The 17752-nt window shown below is 57.0% G+C and overlaps 1 protein-coding gene across 3 annotated transcripts in view; it reads left to right on the top strand.

Moving 5' to 3' along the window:
• The window catches only part of Cerk (ceramide kinase), a 48918-nt gene that overhangs the window by 12792 nt on the left and 18374 nt on the right, over positions 1-17752 (top strand). For all 3 annotated transcript variants that reach the window (XM_076855495.2, XM_076855494.2, XM_076855496.2), the window contains exons 2-4: positions 4368-4481; positions 4825-4947; positions 16756-16881. In XM_076855495.2, the coding sequence (XP_076711610.2) occupies positions 4368-4481; positions 4825-4947; positions 16756-16881 (363 nt within the window). The remainder of the gene's footprint in view (positions 1-4367; positions 4482-4824; positions 4948-16755; positions 16882-17752) is intronic.

Below are 17752 nucleotides of genomic sequence, written 5' to 3'. Positions count from 1 at the left end.
CACAGACACAAGCACCGGAGCCCCGACCCCCAGGCCCCTCACCCGCAACACCTTCCCCCGTGCAAGCCCTTATTCATGATGCTGCCGTTGCACTTGGTGTCCCCACGACACTGGCTGATGCGGGGTGCCTGTGTGGGCCAGCGCACGTGGGGTGACCAGCAGGGTCATCCAGCACTGGCTGCTCTCTCCTGTTTCCAGGGCCTTGGTGCCCGCTTCTCCCGCTGCCCTTGTGACCCAGCCTCAGTGCACGGTGACTTACAGTGCTGTTAAGGTTTCCTGTGGGGCCAGAGGCAGCCCGTGGCGGAGTGTTGGCCCAGAGTGACCAGCACCGCTGCCCTCCCAGCACCGCAGTGAGCTCCCCCAGGGACTCGCTGTCTGTTATTTGCTCATCAGAAACGAGACCGTGGAGGACCCTGCCAGGACAGGCAGGTGCCCGGTGACCTGGGACCTAGCGAGCCTGCTGCTGGCTTTCTGCTCTGTGAGGTACCGGCGCCAGGTGCAGAGTGGCCCTTGGTTAGCAGGAGGCACAGCCCCTCAGCAGCTGCTTTTCTGTGACTTTTCTTTTGTGCTTGAAACTTCCTCACCCTGTATTTGGGCCCCTGGGGCTGAGTCTGACTCTGCCCTGTTCCTGGTGACGATTTGTGGCTCTGCTCCTGCCCACAGCGAGGGGTCCTTGACGGGGATGATGGGCCTTCGTGGCACATCCCCTGGTCCACGCAGACCTGCTGCCGGGTTCCAGGCCTGACTGCGCCGCGGGGCCTCTGGGTCAGGGAGGGCAGCTCTGCGCCCCTGATGCTCCCCCCAGGTGAGGGTGATTCTCACCCCTCCGCTGGGTTTCCGTCCCTCTTCGTGTTAGCGCACACGTCACGCGTCAAGGCAACACGCACGTGAGCTCGGCCTGCTGGGATTCTATTTTAATCCCACCAGGGGACAGCCACCACCTTCCGTGGGCCTGGGTGCAGCCAGCAGCCACTGTCCCTGCCGCCTTGCACTTTCTTTTTTTTTTTTTTTTTAATTTTATTTTTAGTGCCACTGGCGATGAGATCCAGGGCCTCCCACGTGTTTGGCAAGCCCTCCACCAAAGAGCACGCCCGTGCCCCCAGCCCACTTTCAGTGGTCCCTGCCACACCTGGGTCACCACACACCTCTGCTCAAAGCCAGCCCAGCTCCCGTCTCGCTCCAGGGAGGCCACTGACTGCTCTGTGGCCTCGCCGGCCTCCCGCCTCTGCCTCTCCATCCCTCCCCTCGGCCCTCGCCGCCTCTGCTCCCCTCTCTGGCCCTGCCTCTTGGGCTCTCCCTCCTTCTGAACTGTGTAGCTGACCAGGAGGCCTCCGCTCCACCCCAGGGGAAGACCGCCCTGCAGCCTGCTGGTGTGTCTCTGTGGCCTCTTCTGTCTCTGTATTTTCTGCTCCAGTCGCAAGGGGCAAAAGGGGCCACATCTGCAGTCGAGGGGGGAGAGAAAGAATGTCCACGTGCTTTTTTTTTTTTAACTTTATTTTATTTCTTTACTTATATGTGGTGCTAAGGATGGGACCCAGCACCTCGCACATGCTAGATGAGCGCTCTACCACTGAGCCCCAGCCCCAGCCCCTCTGTAGGTTCTTGATCAAGAAAACAACGATCCTTAGTGCAAGGCGCTGCAATAGACATAATCGATTCACAGCACACAGTTCTAGATTAATTAATTCACAGCACTGCAGTCACACTCAGCCATGACGGGCTCCTGACCGACATTCCTTCTACATGTAAGTTCAGGTGCTGGGTGTAAAGTCTCAGGCTTAGGCTCCAAGTCCACAGATGCCCACTCACTCAGATGCGGTGATCGGGTCAGGAACAGGCAGACTTCCCCTGGGGTGGGCTGATGGCCAGCTGAGAGGATCACAGGGAGAAGTCGTGGCTGTAGAGTTTGAGGGCCGTGAGGACCAGCAGAGGGTCAGCAAACAGTGACAAGAGGTGGGATGTCAGTCCAGGGCCTCCTCAGGCTCTGAGGCTGTGTGCCTCCTTGTTTGGGCGGAATGTCTGTTCATTTGCTCCTTCATTTACAGTAAAGTTGGGGGCTTCGGACCACCTTTCACTCCCTGTCAGCTGCCACCGGGTCTCTCGGTGACATCATTACCCTGGGGTTGAAGCATCTGGTCTGGTGGTCCCACCCCGATTTTCTTGCCTTTCCCTCTTATGGGGTGAGCACAGCCTGCCAGAGGCTTCCTTCTGAGTTGTCAGGGGGGAGAAGTGACTTGTTTGTGCCTGCGGACCACACCGGAGGGCTCCGTTAGGCAAGCCTAGTGAGACTGCAGGTTTCAAACTGGAGTTTTAAAAATGGAGTTGCTTAGGCTCAGGCCTAAGGCCTTCCTCACCGCTCCCCACCCGCCTCCCGTGGTCCCTGGTGCCCAGACACCTCCAGACGTCACCTCGGGAGTCCTGGAGAAGCCTGGCCTCGGGGTTTGGCCAGCGTGGCGTGTGACGCGTTTGAAATCTCGTACTTCCTTCTTTGATTTTTCAAGTCTATTGATCTAAATTGCAGGTCCAGGAATTACTCACTTGTGAGAGCTTTTATGTGGGTCATCCTGTGAGTCACTTGAGACTTCAGTCATTTTGTGGCATGGCACTGACTCTTGTCTAACTCTCTCCCTTTGGATGTGGAGACACTCGCCTGGCTCCCACCTCATGCCTCGCAGCCTGTGACCCTCCTGTCATCATAGTTGTGATGATTACGGAGGAGCAGGAGATGCTGGGGTCACGGCAGACAGTCTGACCGCGTCCATGTGTGGCTTACTCTATTCCTGCTCCTGACACCTGCCCCAGCCGGCCCTGAGCTTGCTGCTGAGACACACAGAGACCTCCCGTTAGCTCCTGGTCCCCTGGGAAACAGAAGAGGTCGGGGCAGTCGGGGGGACTGAGTGCAGGGTCACATTGAGGCTGGATTTGGAGGGGCCCCCTGAGGACGAGGCCAGCCCTCCAAAAATAGGGACCTGTTGGGAAGGCAATCTCTGGGGATGAGGAGCCGTGGTGGAGATCTGTCTGGGGGTGGGAAACCTGTTGGGTATGTGGGTGTGGGCGTCAGGACATCTGCCCTGGAGCCCGGGGGGTGGTCCTGTGTGCCACTTACTCACAGAGTGGAGAAGAGCACATAAGAAGCAGGCAGAAATTGCATTTTGGAGACAGTCGTGAGAACGGGACTTCCCGGGTGCCGTGAGCAGGCTGCGCTCCCGGCTGGCCTCTGCCTCCTCCTCTCCCCCCGCGACCAAGGGCCCAGCTGTCAGCCTCTCAGAGCTTCAGAGGAGCAGGAGCTCAGCTCAGACTGTCCCTCCCTGGGTCCTTGTATTTGGCTACCACAGACAATGGCTTTAAAACAGATGCAAAATGACCACAGAGGCCATGTAACCTAGCTGGCGACCTGTCCTGGGTTCACAAAATCTGACTATTCCAATAACTCGAGAGAACGACAAAGCACACAAACACACAGAAGTACCTTTTCAAAATCTAGGACGGCTCTCCGACCTTAAGGGTCCGTGGAAAGAGAGAGAGCCGCCAGATTCTTTATTCTCATATAGGGGACACACAGGGAGGTTCCAAGGAACATTCTGTCCCAAATAGGGCAAAGGGGTAGGATTACAAGTCACAGGTGGGTGTAGTCAACCCCACGGGTAATGTCTCCTCCTGGAGCCACGCCTTGTTCCAGCTGGGGTGACGCTCATGTTACTGCCAAGGTGACAATTGTTCAGGACCCGGGGCATCAGCACTTAACACATAACAGTGATTCATGAGAAAGCTTTGGACTCCAGCCTCCCTGTTCCCAGGGGCCCTGCTTGCCGCCCCATCCCGGTGCCCTCCTGGGGGGTCTTTCACGACCTGCCATCCCCGCAGCTGAGCTCCCAGCACTTCCTCTGATCTGTGGTTCTGTGACTGCAGCCTGCTGGGGACCTGGGGCCCCCGGGCGGCTCCTGGGCTGGTGTTAGAGAATGTCCCTGCCACGTCTCCCTTCCTCCCTGCTCCTAGGCACCCACAGCCTTTCCAGAGCCCCCCAAGCTGGGTCCTGACTCTCGCATTTGGTGGCCCTGGTGTCCCGCATCCTATGTGCCCCCTTCTACCCTCGAGACAGACTATGGCATTGGAACACAGCAGCTGGGCAGGGGGTCCGCATCGCGGCTCGAACGGTGGGCGAGTTATGTGAAGAGCAGCAGTGGCATTTGGTGGGCATGTGGGCCACTGTTGTCTGGTGACCCCTGGTGCCCACTCTTTCTTATCCCTGAGCCATAACCCGCGTCCAGACTCCCTCCCAGTTCTCTAACCAGGGCGTCCAGGCAGGTGACCTTAGCATTTCGGAGCAAGCCGACTCCCGTGTGGCTGACGCGCATCCGACTTTGCAGATGCCTTCTCGGTGCCCGTGTCTGAGATCATCACCGTGGAGGAAGCAGACGCTCACAAGAAGTGCCACGCCAGTGGCCAATGGCAGAAGATGGGACAGCCTTGCGCATTCACAGGTGAGGGCACCTGGGTGTCACCTCCCGGTTCTCCTTCGGCTCTGGGCAGGTGACGCGTGGGGAGGGGGCTTTTCCCCAGGCCCACTAGCACAGTGGTCTGGCTGCTCCTGGTTGACCCTTCATCTCCCCAAGGTCCACTTCTTGTGGTTCCACTGTCTGTTTCTTATTCTCTTTATTTTTAACGTGGCTTGAAGGACCTGAGAAGTGGCACGTTGTATCTGATTCACACTGTCACTGACTACTAGAGAGTGAGCCCCTGGCTTGCAGTCAGGGCGAAGCTGTGGGTGGTGTGTTGCCCGCTGCCTGCCGCCCACCCTGACCCGTGCATGCCCGTCTCTTGCAGTTCACTGTGTGAAGCGAGCTCGACGTCACCGCTGGAAGTGGGCACAGGTGACTTTCTGGAGCACAGACGAGCAGCTGTGTCACCTGTGGCTGCAGACCCTCCGGGAGCTGCTGGAGAGACTGAGTATGTGTGTGTTCAGATGGTGAAGGGCAGCTGCGGCAGGCGCAGGGCCAGGATTTGACTGCCCTGGGCACGACGGGGGGTTTCCTGATGCTAGGTGTATAGTTAGAGGACAGCCTGCAGTGGTGGAGGTGGCTGGGCTCTGCAGCAGGGCACTGGTGTGAGCCCCAGGTGGCTTCCTGGCAGCCAGACCCGAGACAGGTCACTCAGCCTCCCGGGCCTCAGCCTCTTTCTCCAGAGGTGAGGATGGAACAGGACGTGGAGGAATCGCCCCTGGCCGGGCGCATCTACAGGGCAGCAGGGGCCCAGTGTGTTAGTGACTCTGTGCTAGTGGCAGGTCTTCCTGTCACCTTGAAAATGGCAGGCGCTGCTCCTGCTGAGCCCGCAGCACCACCTCATGGTGTTGGTGCAGCCCAGGGTGGGAGCGGCCTGTGCTGGTCAGCCTTGGCCTTTTGGACCACTCTGCACTGTGTCCAGCAGTGAGTTGTTGTGCCTCCGAGGAAGGCTGCCCCGCCCACTTCACAGGAAGGCCTTGCTTGGGAAGCGTGTCTTGTGGCTACCCTGGGGGGAGGACTTGTGTTTCTGCATTGCTGTGCCCTGTGGCCCTCCAAGTCCATCTGATGGTCCTTCTCTGAGCGCTGCTCCTCTCCCTGTCCTCCTGTGCAGCTTCTCCTGCCTCCTCTGTCTGGCTCCAGGCCCCCTCTTGCCCCGGCTTACCCCCCCACAGTCTGTTCTCAGGAGACTGCGAGCTGTGGAGTCGCGGCTGGAGGCCTGGGTTAGACTCCCCTGGAGTGACGTGGATTTTATTTCCATGGAGTTCTTAGAAAACCCCATATGGTTGTGCATTTGGTATGGTCTCCTGGCATCTAAAAATAGCACATGGTCCTGATATTCCACTACCTAGTTGAACTTCTCCTCTGTGGCTGCTCTAGTGTCTCATTGCAGTAAAACATAGACACACACCCGCTGAGCGAGAGGGGCTGGGTGAACTCTCGCACTGACAGGCTCGCCACGCACCCAGGCCTGGAAGCACAGTGCCCCAGGCCTCAGCCCTATGGCCATTACTCCAGGGCCACTGCTAGCTGCCTTCTAAACAGCCAGATCCCTTGCGCACCCTACGCAGCTGGGTGGTGTGACCTGCACTCTTCTGTGTCTGCATGGGACTGAACTCATGAGTGTGACGTTTGCCACGTGGTGTGTGGTTGCAGGTGGTTCCTCCCCAGCTGTGTGGATTCCCTGAAGGGAATGTACAGTGTGTCACCCAGTCATCTGGATGGCTCTCTGTGGGCCACTGTGCACCTCAGCGTCCCCCCATCTTGTGAAGCCTTTTTGTGCATGATCATGCGTGTCTGGGGTGATACCTAGCAGTGGACTGGGCAGCCCCGCAGTTCCCTGAGGTGGCAGTGGTGCTCGTACCTTCTGTCTGGGGGTGTGTTCCTGCTGCTCCGGGTCCTTAGCCGGTGTGTGAGCTGCCCTGTGTGCTGCTGCGCGATGCCCCCAGTGGTCGAGAGGCCAGGCAGATGCACATCCTCATGGGGTTTCTGTCGGCCCTTTGCCCACTGTCTGTTGGCTTGCTCCTTTCCTCGGTGGTCGGTGGGATCCTGACATTCGGTGGACCTGACTTTCATCAGTCTGTGCGTCACAGTTGGCTCCCCGCCTGTGTCTCGCCCGGGGCCCTTGTTGGTGCCTTCTGATGGACTGGCATTCCTGACCGCGTAGTCGGGTTGTCTGTTTCCTTTTAGCTTCATGGTCAGCCTGGCCACTGGACAGCCTCGCCCACCCTGGGGTCAGGAAGTGCTGTCTTCACCGAGCCCCGCTGCCTCCTCACGCACGTGGCCCACAGTCCCTTTGGATGGAGGACGTGACCGAGGCTCATTTTCTTTTTATACTTGGGGTTGTTTTTGCTGCACTGGGGAGTGAATGCAGGGCTGCTCTCCACACCCCCAGCCGTCTCTATTTTTTATGTTATTTCCTTTTTTTGAGACAGTGTCTCTCTGAGGTGCCCAGGCTGCCTGGGAGTCGCAGTGCTCCTGTGTCAGCTCCTGGGTTGCCGGGACCACAGTGTGCTGCTGTGCCCGGCTCAGGTCTGCTGCCTCTGGACACACTCAGGGCCCCGCCACCGTGGGAAGACGGCCTTCGCCCTCTGGGCCATGGTGCTGCCACTTAGGCTTTTGCCCTTTGCGGCTGCTGTGGAGCCGTGTGACAGAGCTGTCCTGCCTTGCTTCTGAGACCCGGCCAGCTGGCTCGATACAGCTCAACACGGAGCCTTTGGCTTCCTGTCACGCACGGCGGTGTCCCCTGTGATTGGGGCAGTTCTGTCTCCTCGTTTTCCCTTCTCCTCCTTCTGCCAGGTTTGGGCCGACAGTGCTGGGGGCAACACCTTGGTCCTGACCTTGGGCAAGGTTTTCCACGTTCACCCTCAAGACAGTTTCTTAGGATCTGAAGATGTTTTAAAAATCAGATTAGGGAAATTCTCTTGCAGCCCCAGTTTTCTGAGAACTTTGGTTTTTTTGGGGCTGGGGATGTGGCTCAAGCGGTAGCACGCTCGCCTGGCATGCGTGCGGCCCGGGTTCGATCCTCAGCACCACATGCAAAACAAAGATGTTGTGTCTGCCAAAAACTAAAAAATAAATATTAAAAAAAAAAATCATAAAAAAAAAAGAACTTTGGTTTTTAACTCATGCTTGGGTCTTGAGTAGATGCTATTTCTGCATGGTGACATGAGGGAGGCCTTTGGAGCTAAGCTGTGGGATATAGAGACTCCACTGAGAACCCTGTGCACTGGAGCCGAGCCCCTCGGCTGCTAGGAACACCTGCTGTGCCCATGCTGCGCTGCATCTCTGTATAGGTGACAACAGAACTGCCACTGTGGTGACACCTGCCTGCTTGCTGTCTAGGTCATGGGTGTCCAGAGGATTCTCCTGGATGGTGGCACCTGCCTGCTTGCTGTCTAGGTCACAGAGTGTCCAGAGGTTTCTCCTGGATGGTGGCACCTGCCTGCTTGCTGTCTAGGTCATGGGTGTCCAGAAGTTTCTGCTGGATGGTGACACCTGCCTGCTTGCTGTCTAGGTCATGGGTGTCCAGAGGTTTCTGCTGGATGGTGACCCCTGCCTGCTTGCTGTCTAGGTCATGGGTGTCCAGAGGTTTCTCCTGGATGGTGACCCCTGCCTGCTTGCTGTCTAGGTCATGGGTGTCCAGAGGTTTCTGCTGGATGGTGGCACCTGCCTGCTTGCTGTCTAGGTCATGGGTGTCCAGAGGTTTCTCCTGGATGGTGACCCCTGCCTGCTTGCTGTCTAGGTCATGGGTGTCCGGAGGTTTCTCCTGGATGGTGACACCTGCCAGCTTGCTGTCTAGGTCATGGGTGTCCAGAGGTTTCTGCTGGATGGTGGCACCTGCCTGCTTGCTATCTAGGTCACAGAGTGCCCAGAGGTTTCTCCTGGATGGTGGCACCTGCCAGCTTGCTATCTAGGTCATGGGTGTCCAGAGGTTTCTGCTGGATGGTGGCACCTGCCTGCTTGCTGTCTAGGTCACAGAGTGTCCAGAGGTTTCTCCTGGATGGTGGCACCTGCCTGCTTGCTGTCTAGGTCATGGGTGTCCAGAAGTTTCTGCTGGATGGTGACACCTGCCAGCTTGCTGTCTAGGTCATGGGTGTCCAGAGGTTTCTCCTGGATGGTGACCCCTGCCTGCTTGCTGTCTAGGTCATGGGTGTCCAGAGGTTTCTCCTGGATGGTGACACCTGCCAGCTTGCTGTCTAGGTCACGAGTGTCCAGAAGTTTCTCCTGGATGGTGACCCCTGCCTGCTTGCTATCTAGGTCATGGGTGTCCAGAGGTTTCTGCTGGATGGTGACCCCTGCCTGCTTGCTGTCTAGGTCATGAGTGTCTGGAGGTTTCTCCTGGATGGTGACCCCTGCCTGCTTGCTGTCTAGGTCACAGAGTGTCCAGAGGTTTCTCCTGGATGGTGGCACCTGCCTGCTTGCTGTCTAGGTCATGGGTGTCCAGAAGTTTCTGCTGGATGGTGACACCTGCCAGCTTGCTGTCTAGGTCATGGGTGTCCAGAGGTATCTCCTGGATGGTGACCCCTGCCTGCTTGCTGTCTAGGTCACGAGTGTCCAGAAGTTTCTCCTGGATGGTGACCCCTGCCTGCTTGCTATCTAGGTCACGGGTGTCCAGAGGTTTCTGCTGGATGGTGACCCCTGCCTGCTTGCTGTCTAGGTCATGAGTGTCTGGAGGTTTCTCCTGGATGGTGACCCCTGCCTGCTTGCTGTCTAGGTCACAGAGTGTCCAGAGGTTTCTCCTGGATGGTGGCACCTGCCTGCTTGCTGTCTAGGTCATGGGTGTCCAGAAGTTTCTGCTGGATGGTGACACCTGCCAGCTTGCTGTCTAGGTCATGGGTGTCCAGAGGTTTCTCCTGGATGGTGACCCCTGCCTGCTTGCTGTCTAGGTCATGGGTGTCCAGAGGTTTCTGCTGGATGGTGACACCTGCCAGCTTGCTGTCTAGGTCACGAGTGTCCAGAAGTTTCTCCTGGATGGTGACCCCTGCCTGCTTGCTGTCTAGGTCATGGGTGTCCAGAGGTTTCTCCTGGATGGTGACCCCTGCCTGCTTGCTGTCTAGGTCATGAGTGTCTGGAGGTTTCTCCTGGATGGTGACCCCTGCCTGCTTGCTGTCTAGGTCATGGGTGTCCAGAGGTTTCTCCTGGATGGTGGCACCTGCCTGCTTGCTGTCTAGGTCATGAGTGTCCAGAGGTTTCTCCTGGATGGTGACACCTGCCTGCTTGCTGTCTAGGTCATGGGTGTCCAGAGGTTTCTCCTGGATGGTGGCACCTGCCTGCTTGCTGTCTAGGTCATGGGTGTCCAGAGGTTTCTCCTGGATGGTGGCACCTGCCTGCTTGCTTTCTAGGTCATGAGTTTCTGGAGGTTTCTCCTGGATGGTGGCACCTGCCTGCTTGCTGTCTAGGTCATGGGTGTCCAGAGGTTTCTGCTAGATGGTGGCACCTGCCTGCTTGCTGTCTAGGTCATGAGTGTCTGGAGGTTTCTCCTGGATGGTGACCCCTGCCTGCTTGCTGTCTAGGTCACAGAGTGTCCAGAGGTTTCTCCTGGATGGTGGCACCTGCCTGCTTGCTGTCTAGGTCATGGGTGTCCAGAAGTTTCTGCTGGATGGTGACACCTGCCAGCTTGCTGTCTAGGTCATGGGTGTCCAGAGGTTTCTCCTGGATGGTGACCCCTGCCTGCTTGCTGTCTAGGTCATGGGTGTCCAGAGGTTTCTGCTGGATGGTGACACCTGCCAGCTTGCTGTCTAGGTCACGAGTGTCCAGAAGTTTCTCCTGGATGGTGACCCCTGCCTGCTTGCTGTCTAGGTCATGGGTGTCCAGAGGTTTCTCCTGGATGGTGACCCCTGCCTGCTTGCTGTCTAGGTCATGAGTGTCTGGAGGTTTCTCCTGGATGGTGACCCCTGCCTGCTTGCTGTCTAGGTCATGAGTGTCCAGAGGTTTCTCCTGGATGGTGGCACCTGCCTGCTTGCTGTCTAGGTCATGGGTGTCCAGAAGTTTCTGCTGGATGGTGACACCTGCCAGCTTGCTGTCTAGGTCATGGGTGTCCAGAGGTTTCTCCTGGATGGTGACCCCTGCCTGCTTGCTGTCTAGGTCATGGGTGTCCAGAGGTTTCTGCTGGATGGTGACACCTGCCAGCTTGCTGTCTAGGTCACGAGTGTCCAGAAGTTTCTCCTGGATGGTGACCCCTGCCTGCTTGCTGTCTAGGTCATGGGTGTCCAGAGGTTTCTCCTGGATGGTGACCCCTGCCTGCTTGCTGTCTAGGTCATGAGTGTCTGGAGGTTTCTCCTGGATGGTGACCCCTGCCTGCTTGCTGTCTAGGTCATGGGTGTCCAGAGGATTCTCCTGGATGGTGGCACCTGCCTGCTTGCTGTCTAGGTCACAGAGTGTCCAGAGGTTTCTCCTGGATGGTGGCACCTGCCTGCTTGCTGTCTAGGTCATGGGTGTCCAGAAGTTTCTGCTGGATGGTGACACCTGCCAGCTTGCTGTCTAGGTCATGGGTGTCCAGAGGTTTCTCCTGGATGGTGACCCCTGCCTGCTTGCTGTCTAGGTCATGGGTGTCCAGAGGTTTCTGCTGGATGGTGACACCTGCCAGCTTGCTGTCTAGGTCACGAGTGTCCAGAAGTTTCTCCTGGATGGTGACCCCTGCCTGCTTGCTGTCTAGGTCATGGGTGTCCAGAGGTTTCTCCTGGATGGTGACCCCTGCCTGCTTGCTGTCTAGGTCATGAGTGTCTGGAGGTTTCTCCTGGATGGTGACCCCTGCCTGCTTGCTGTCTAGGTCATGAGTGTCCAGAGGTTTCTCCTGGATGGTGGCACCTGCCTGCTTGCTGTCTAGGTCATGGGTGTCCAGAAGTTTCTGCTGGATGGTGACACCTGCCAGCTTGCTGTCTAGGTCATGGGTGTCCAGAGGTTTCTCCTGGATGGTGACCCCTGCCTGCTTGCTGTCTAGGTCATGGGTGTCCAGAGGTTTCTGCTGGATGGTGACACCTGCCAGCTTGCTGTCTAGGTCACGAGTGTCCAGAAGTTTCTCCTGGATGGTGACCCCTGCCTGCTTGCTGTCTAGGTCATGGGTGTCCAGAGGTTTCTCCTGGATGGTGACCCCTGCCTGCTTGCTGTCTAGGTCATGAGTGTCTGGAGGTTTCTCCTGGATGGTGACCCCTGCCTGCTTGCTGTCTAGGTCATGGGTGTCCAGAGGATTCTCCTGGATGGTGGCACCTGCCTGCTTGCTGTCTAGGTCACAGAGTGTCCAGAGGTTTCTCCTGGATGGTGGCACCTGCCTGCTTGCTGTCTAGGTCATGGGTGTCCAGAAGTTTCTGCTGGATGGTGACACCTGCCTGCTTGCTGTCTAGGTCATGGGTGTCCAGAGGTTTCTGCTGGATGGTGACCCCTGCCTGCTTGCTGTCTAGGTCATGGGTGTCCAGAGGTTTCTCCTGGATGGTGACCCCTGCCTGCTTGCTGTCTAGGTCATGGGTGTCCAGAGGTTTCTGCTGGATGGTGGCACCTGCCTGCTTGCTGTCTAGGTCATGGGTGTCCAGAGGTTTCTCCTGGATGGTGACCCCTGCCTGCTTGCTGTCTAGGTCATGGGTGTCCGGAGGTTTCTCCTGGATGGTGACACCTGCCAGCTTGCTGTCTAGGTCATGGGTGTCCAGAGGTTTCTGCTGGATGGTGGCACCTGCCTGCTTGCTATCTAGGTCACAGAGTGCCCAGAGGTTTCTCCTGGATGGTGGCACCTGCCAGCTTGCTATCTAGGTCATGGGTGTCCAGAGGTTTCTGCTGGATGGTGGCACCTGCCTGCTTGCTGTCTAGGTCACAGAGTGTCCAGAGGTTTCTCCTGGATGGTGGCACCTGCCTGCTTGCTGTCTAGGTCATGGGTGTCCAGAAGTTTCTGCTGGATGGTGACACCTGCCAGCTTGCTGTCTAGGTCATGGGTGTCCAGAGGTTTCTCCTGGATGGTGACACCTGCCAGCTTGCTGTCTAGGTCACGAGTGTCCAGAAGTTTCTCCTGGATGGTGACCCCTGCCTGCTTGCTATCTAGGTCATGGGTGTCCAGAGGTTTCTGCTGGATGGTGACCCCTGCCTGCTTGCTGTCTAGGTCATGAGTGTCTGGAGGTTTCTCCTGGATGGTGACCCCTGCCTGCTTGCTGTCTAGGTCACAGAGTGTCCAGAGGTTTCTCCTGGATGGTGGCACCTGCCTGCTTGCTGTCTAGGTCATGGGTGTCCAGAAGTTTCTGCTGGATGGTGACACCTGCCAGCTTGCTGTCTAGGTCATGGGTGTCCAGAGGTATCTCCTGGATGGTGACCCCTGCCTGCTTGCTGTCTAGGTCACGAGTGTCCAGAAGTTTCTCCTGGATGGTGACCCCTGCCTGCTTGCTATCTAGGTCACGGGTGTCCAGAGGTTTCTGCTGGATGGTGACCCCTGCCTGCTTGCTGTCTAGGTCATGAGTGTCTGGAGGTTTCTCCTGGATGGTGACCCCTGCCTGCTTGCTGTCTAGGTCACAGAGTGTCCGGAGGTTTCTCCTGGATGGTGGCACCTGCCTGCTTGCTGTCTAGGTCATGGGTGTCCAGAAGTTTCTGCTGGATGGTGACACCTGCCAGCTTGCTGTCTAGGTCATGGGTGTCCAGAGGTTTCTCCTGGATGGTGACCCCTGCCTGCTTGCTGTCTAGGTCATGGGTGTCCAGAGGTTTCTGCTGGATGGTGACACCTGCCAGCTTGCTGTCTAGGTCACGAGTGTCCAGAAGTTTCTCCTGGATGGTGACCCCTGCCTGCTTGCTGTCTAGGTCATGGGTGTCCAGAGGTTTCTCCTGGATGGTGACCCCTGCCTGCTTGCTGTCTAGGTCATGAGTGTCTGGAGGTTTCTCCTGGATGGTGACCCCTGCCTGCTTGCTGTCTAGGTCATGGGTGTCCAGAGGTTTCTCCTGGATGGTGGCACCTGCCTGCTTGCTGTCTAGGTCATGAGTGTCCAGAGGTTTCTCCTGGATGGTGACACCTGCCTGCTTGCTGTCTAGGTCATGGGTGTCCAGAGGTTTCTCCTGGATGGTGGCACCTGCCTGCTTGCTGTCTAGGTCATGGGTGTCCAGAGGTTTCTCCTGGATGGTGGCACCTGCCTGCTTGCTTTCTAGGTCATGAGTTTCTGGAGGTTTCTCCTGGATGGTGGCACCTGCCTGCTTGCTGTCTAGGTCATGGGTGTCCAGAGGTTTCTGCTGGATGGTGGCACCTGCCTGCTTGCTGTCTAGGTCATGGGTGTCCAGAGGTTTCTGCTGGATGGTGACCCCTGCCTGCTTGCTGTCTAGGTCATGAGTGTCCAGAGGTTTCTGCTGGATGGTGGCACCTGCCTGCTTGCTGTCTAGGTCATGGGTGTCCAGAGGTTTCTGCTGGATGGTGGCACCTGCCTGCTTGCTGTCTAGGTCATGGGTGTCCAGAGGTTTCTGCTGGATGGTGGCACCTGCCTGCTTGCTGTCTAGGTCATGGGTGTCCAGAGGTTTCTGCTGGATGGTGGCACCTGCCTGCTTGCTGTCTAGGTCATGGGTGTCCAGAGGTTTCTCCTGGATGGTGACCCCTGCCTGCTTGCTGTCTAGGTCATGAGTGTCGGAGGTTTCTCCTGGATGGTGACCCCTGCCAGCTTGCTGTCTAGGTCATGGGTGTCCAGAGGTTTCTCCTGGATGGTGACCCCTGCCAGCTTGCTGTCTAGGTCATGGATGTCCAGAGGTTTCTCCTGGATGGTGACCCCTGCCTGCTTGCTGTCTAGGTCATGAGTGTCGGAGGTTTCTCCTGGATGGTGACCCCTGCCAGCTTGCTGTCTAGGTCATGGGTGTCCAGAGGTTTCTCCTGGATGGTGACCCCTGCCAGCTTGCTGTCTAGGTCATGGGTGTCCAGAAGTTTCTCCTGGATGGTGACACCTGCCAGCTTGCTGTCTAGGTCATGGGTGTCCAGAGGTTTCTCCTGGATGGTGACCCCTGCCTGCTTGCTGTCTAGGTCATGGGTGTCCAGAGGTTTCTCCTGGATGGTGACCCCTGCCAGCTTGCTGTCTAGGTCATGGGTGTCCAGAGGTTTCTCCTGGATGGTGACCCCTGCCTGCTTGCTGTCTAGGTCACAGAGTGTCCAGAGGTTTCTCCTGGATGGTGACACCTGCCAGCTTGCTGTCTAGGTCACAGAGTGTCCAGAGGTTTCTCCTGGATGGTGACCCCTGCCTGCTTGCTGTCTAGGTCACAGAGTGTCCAGAGGTTTCTCCTGGATGGTGACCCCTGCCTGCTTGCTGTCTAGGTCACAGAGTGTCCAGAGGTTTCTCCTGGATGGTGGCACCTGCCAGCTTGCTGTCTAGGTCACGGGTGTCCAGAGGTTTCTCCTGGATGGTGACCCCTGCCTGCTTGCTGTCTAGGTCATGAGTGTCGGAGGTTTCTCCTGGATGGTGGCACCTGCCTGCTTGCTGTCTAGGTCATGAGTGTCCAGAGGTTTCTCCTGGATGGTGGCACCTGCCTGCTTGCTGTCTAGGTCATGAGTGTCGGAGGTTTCTCCTGGATGGTGACCTCTGCCTGCTTGCTGTCTAGGTCATGGGTGTTGGAGGTCTCCTTATTCTGTGCTCTGGAAGAGCTCATATAACCTCAGACGGGTTGTTTTGAAGTATGTGGTGGAATCTGACGTGGAAACATCAAGGCCTGGGTTCCTGGGGGGAGGTTTCATGATCCTCCCTTGTCTTTCCCAGGCATGAGAGTATTCAGATCTAAGTATCTTCTGACATCTTTGGTAAATTGTGCTCTTTATGGAGATGTGGGTCCACCTCACGCACATCTAGAAGTCGCGGCGTGAGTTCCCAGCACCCTCTACTTCCTTTGCGCCATCTGCCCCCTGGAGTGGTGTCCCCTCTGCTCCTGGATGGGTCACTTGTGTTTTCTCCACTTCTCTCTTTTGGATTGATCAGAGATTTGTCACTCTTACGCGTCTTCTCAAGGAGCCAGCTTTGGTCTTGGGGTTTTCAGGCGTGATGTCCTGGTGTTTTATTAGGAGCACTGTGCACATACGAGACCCCGGGGGACGGCTCCTCACACTTCTGGGTGCCCCACCATGATTGGGCTGTTCGGTAGTGTCCACCCCCGATGCATAGTCATGGTTTTGCTGCATTTCTAAGTAAGTGGCCGTTCAGCACGCTGGACCCTTGGACGCGTTGCATGCCTGACACAGTCGAGGCAGCGATGGTTGTAATTCTGGGGTGGAATCCATCGTACCTTGGCGACTTGAGACACACATCTTGTGTTCACTGGGTCTTGAATCAAGCACACCTGTGCTCTGTGCTCCGGCCTGTGAGACGTCCATGCCAGCAGGCCCCTCTTCTCGGCTGGTGTGGGCTGGACCTGACTTGTGCCCGTCCTGCATCGTGGATTGCTGGGTGCGAGCAGCTGTGGGGGTCTCTGCTTGGTCTTGGCGGGTTTCACATTGGTGGTGTTCTATGGTTCTCTCCCTTTTGTGAGTGAAGAATGCTCTTCTTGTTTGTCCAGCCACCTCCCAGGGACCCAGGGACCCACGCTGGCTATCGCGAGGCCTGCAGCAGTAGGCGTTTAGGTCCTGGTTTCGCTGTGGACCTACAAAGTCTTCAACCTTCTTGGGCGCGTTCCTCTTGATTGTTAGTTCCACTTGTTTTTCTGAGTTGCAGAGCTGACCAGTTCTTCCTGAACTGACCACAGCACACGCGGGGAAGTTGTCACAAGAAACCCACTCTCTGGGAAACGGGGCCTTGGCGCTCTGCGGTCTCCCGGGTGCTGCTCTGCCCTCCCTCCATTCGTCTCAGCACCACCTTGGTGTCTGTCCGTCTCTCCGCATGTTCCCTTTTGCACGTCTGTCTCATTCTTTTTATTCTCTGCTGACCTGCCCCCTGCAGCCTCCAGTGCCCAGACCACCTGGGATGGTCAGGGAGAGTCCCCTGGGCAGGATTCCCGAGTCCTGGGCCTTCATTCTGGAGTCCTGGCCCTTCCTTGCCCCCGGCAGAGGCACACGCCCCTCCCGGCTGGTGGACAGACTCTGGCTCGCCGCTTCCCTTAGCAGGAGATGTGTGTCCTTGTTCTTTACGACCTACAAGCTATGTCCTTCTGCCCATTTGTGTACAAGGAGTTGAGATCATTCTGCGTCACGTATGACCGACCAGAACAAATAATTCTAAAAAAGAAAGAAAGAAAGACCCACATGCACTTCTGTATCAGACAACCTGAGGCAGAGTCCTGAGTCTGGTCTGCATGTTCTTTAGTTATTGATGGTGGCTCTCGTGTGGTTCTGCAGCATCTAGACCCAAGCACCTGCTGGTGTTCATCAACCCACTCGGAGGAAAGGGCCAAGGCAAGCAGATATACGAAAGGAAAGTGGCGCCGCTGTTCATGCTGGCCTCCATCACCACCGAGGTCATCGGTAAGGCCCACGGCGGCGGGGAGGAAACTGCACGATGCAGACGTGGTCACTGGAGATGTTTGTCCCATAAGAGCAGTGTACTCAAAGCAGGTTCTGTTTGCACACCAGAATGGAAGAGTAGGAATAAATGGTGTTGTCTCTTCTAGCCAAGTCTTAGCCGATCAGGTGCTCAGGAAGGACCTGAGCAGACAACAGACAAGGGTCACAGACAGGAGGTCCTTGAAGAAGGAATACAGGGACCAAGGTGCACAGTGCAGTCCCAGGTCGCATGCCCAGTTCTCGAGGTCTGCCGGGCAGCAGGGGCCAGAGCCCGCGTCTCTGGCCCCTCAGGACTTGGAGGGTTTGGGGTCACACTTGGCAGGCTGAGGATGAGGCCATGGCAGAGCACTTGCTGGCAAGCTCAAGGCCCCGGGCTCTACCCCAGGCACTTGACACCACAGGCCGAGGCCTGCAAGGGGAGGAATTTGGACCCAATAATCTGTCCCTGGAGTCTTTCCAAGGAATGCGATCAGCTGTACCCTGGGTGCGGTATCCAGGTGTCCTTGCCAGACAGCAGCCTGCTGCAAGCCACTTAGATGCCCCCAAACAGAGGACATGATGAGCAACTGTGGCAAGTCCAGGGGGCATCAGGTAGTTGTTTAAAATAGTTTTATGGCCAGTCTGCAGCCACAGGACTCAGGAGGCCGAGGCAGGAAGATCAGGGGCCAGCCCCAGCAAGTGAGCAAGATCCCGCCTCCAAATAAACTAAAAAGCAGCTCAGTGGTCGACCACCCTGGGCTCCATCCCCGGGACGGGAGCGAAGGGCATTTACAAAGAAGTCTAATGATGATAAAGAAAACAAACACACAAAATTGTGCACGTGGTTGATAGA

This window comes from Callospermophilus lateralis, chromosome 4 (genome assembly GCF_048772815.1).
Source record: "Callospermophilus lateralis isolate mCalLat2 chromosome 4, mCalLat2.hap1, whole genome shotgun sequence".
NCBI classification, from domain to species: Eukaryota; Metazoa; Chordata; class Mammalia; order Rodentia; family Sciuridae; genus Callospermophilus; species Callospermophilus lateralis.
This window is presented reverse-complemented; position numbering and strand designations above follow the sequence as displayed.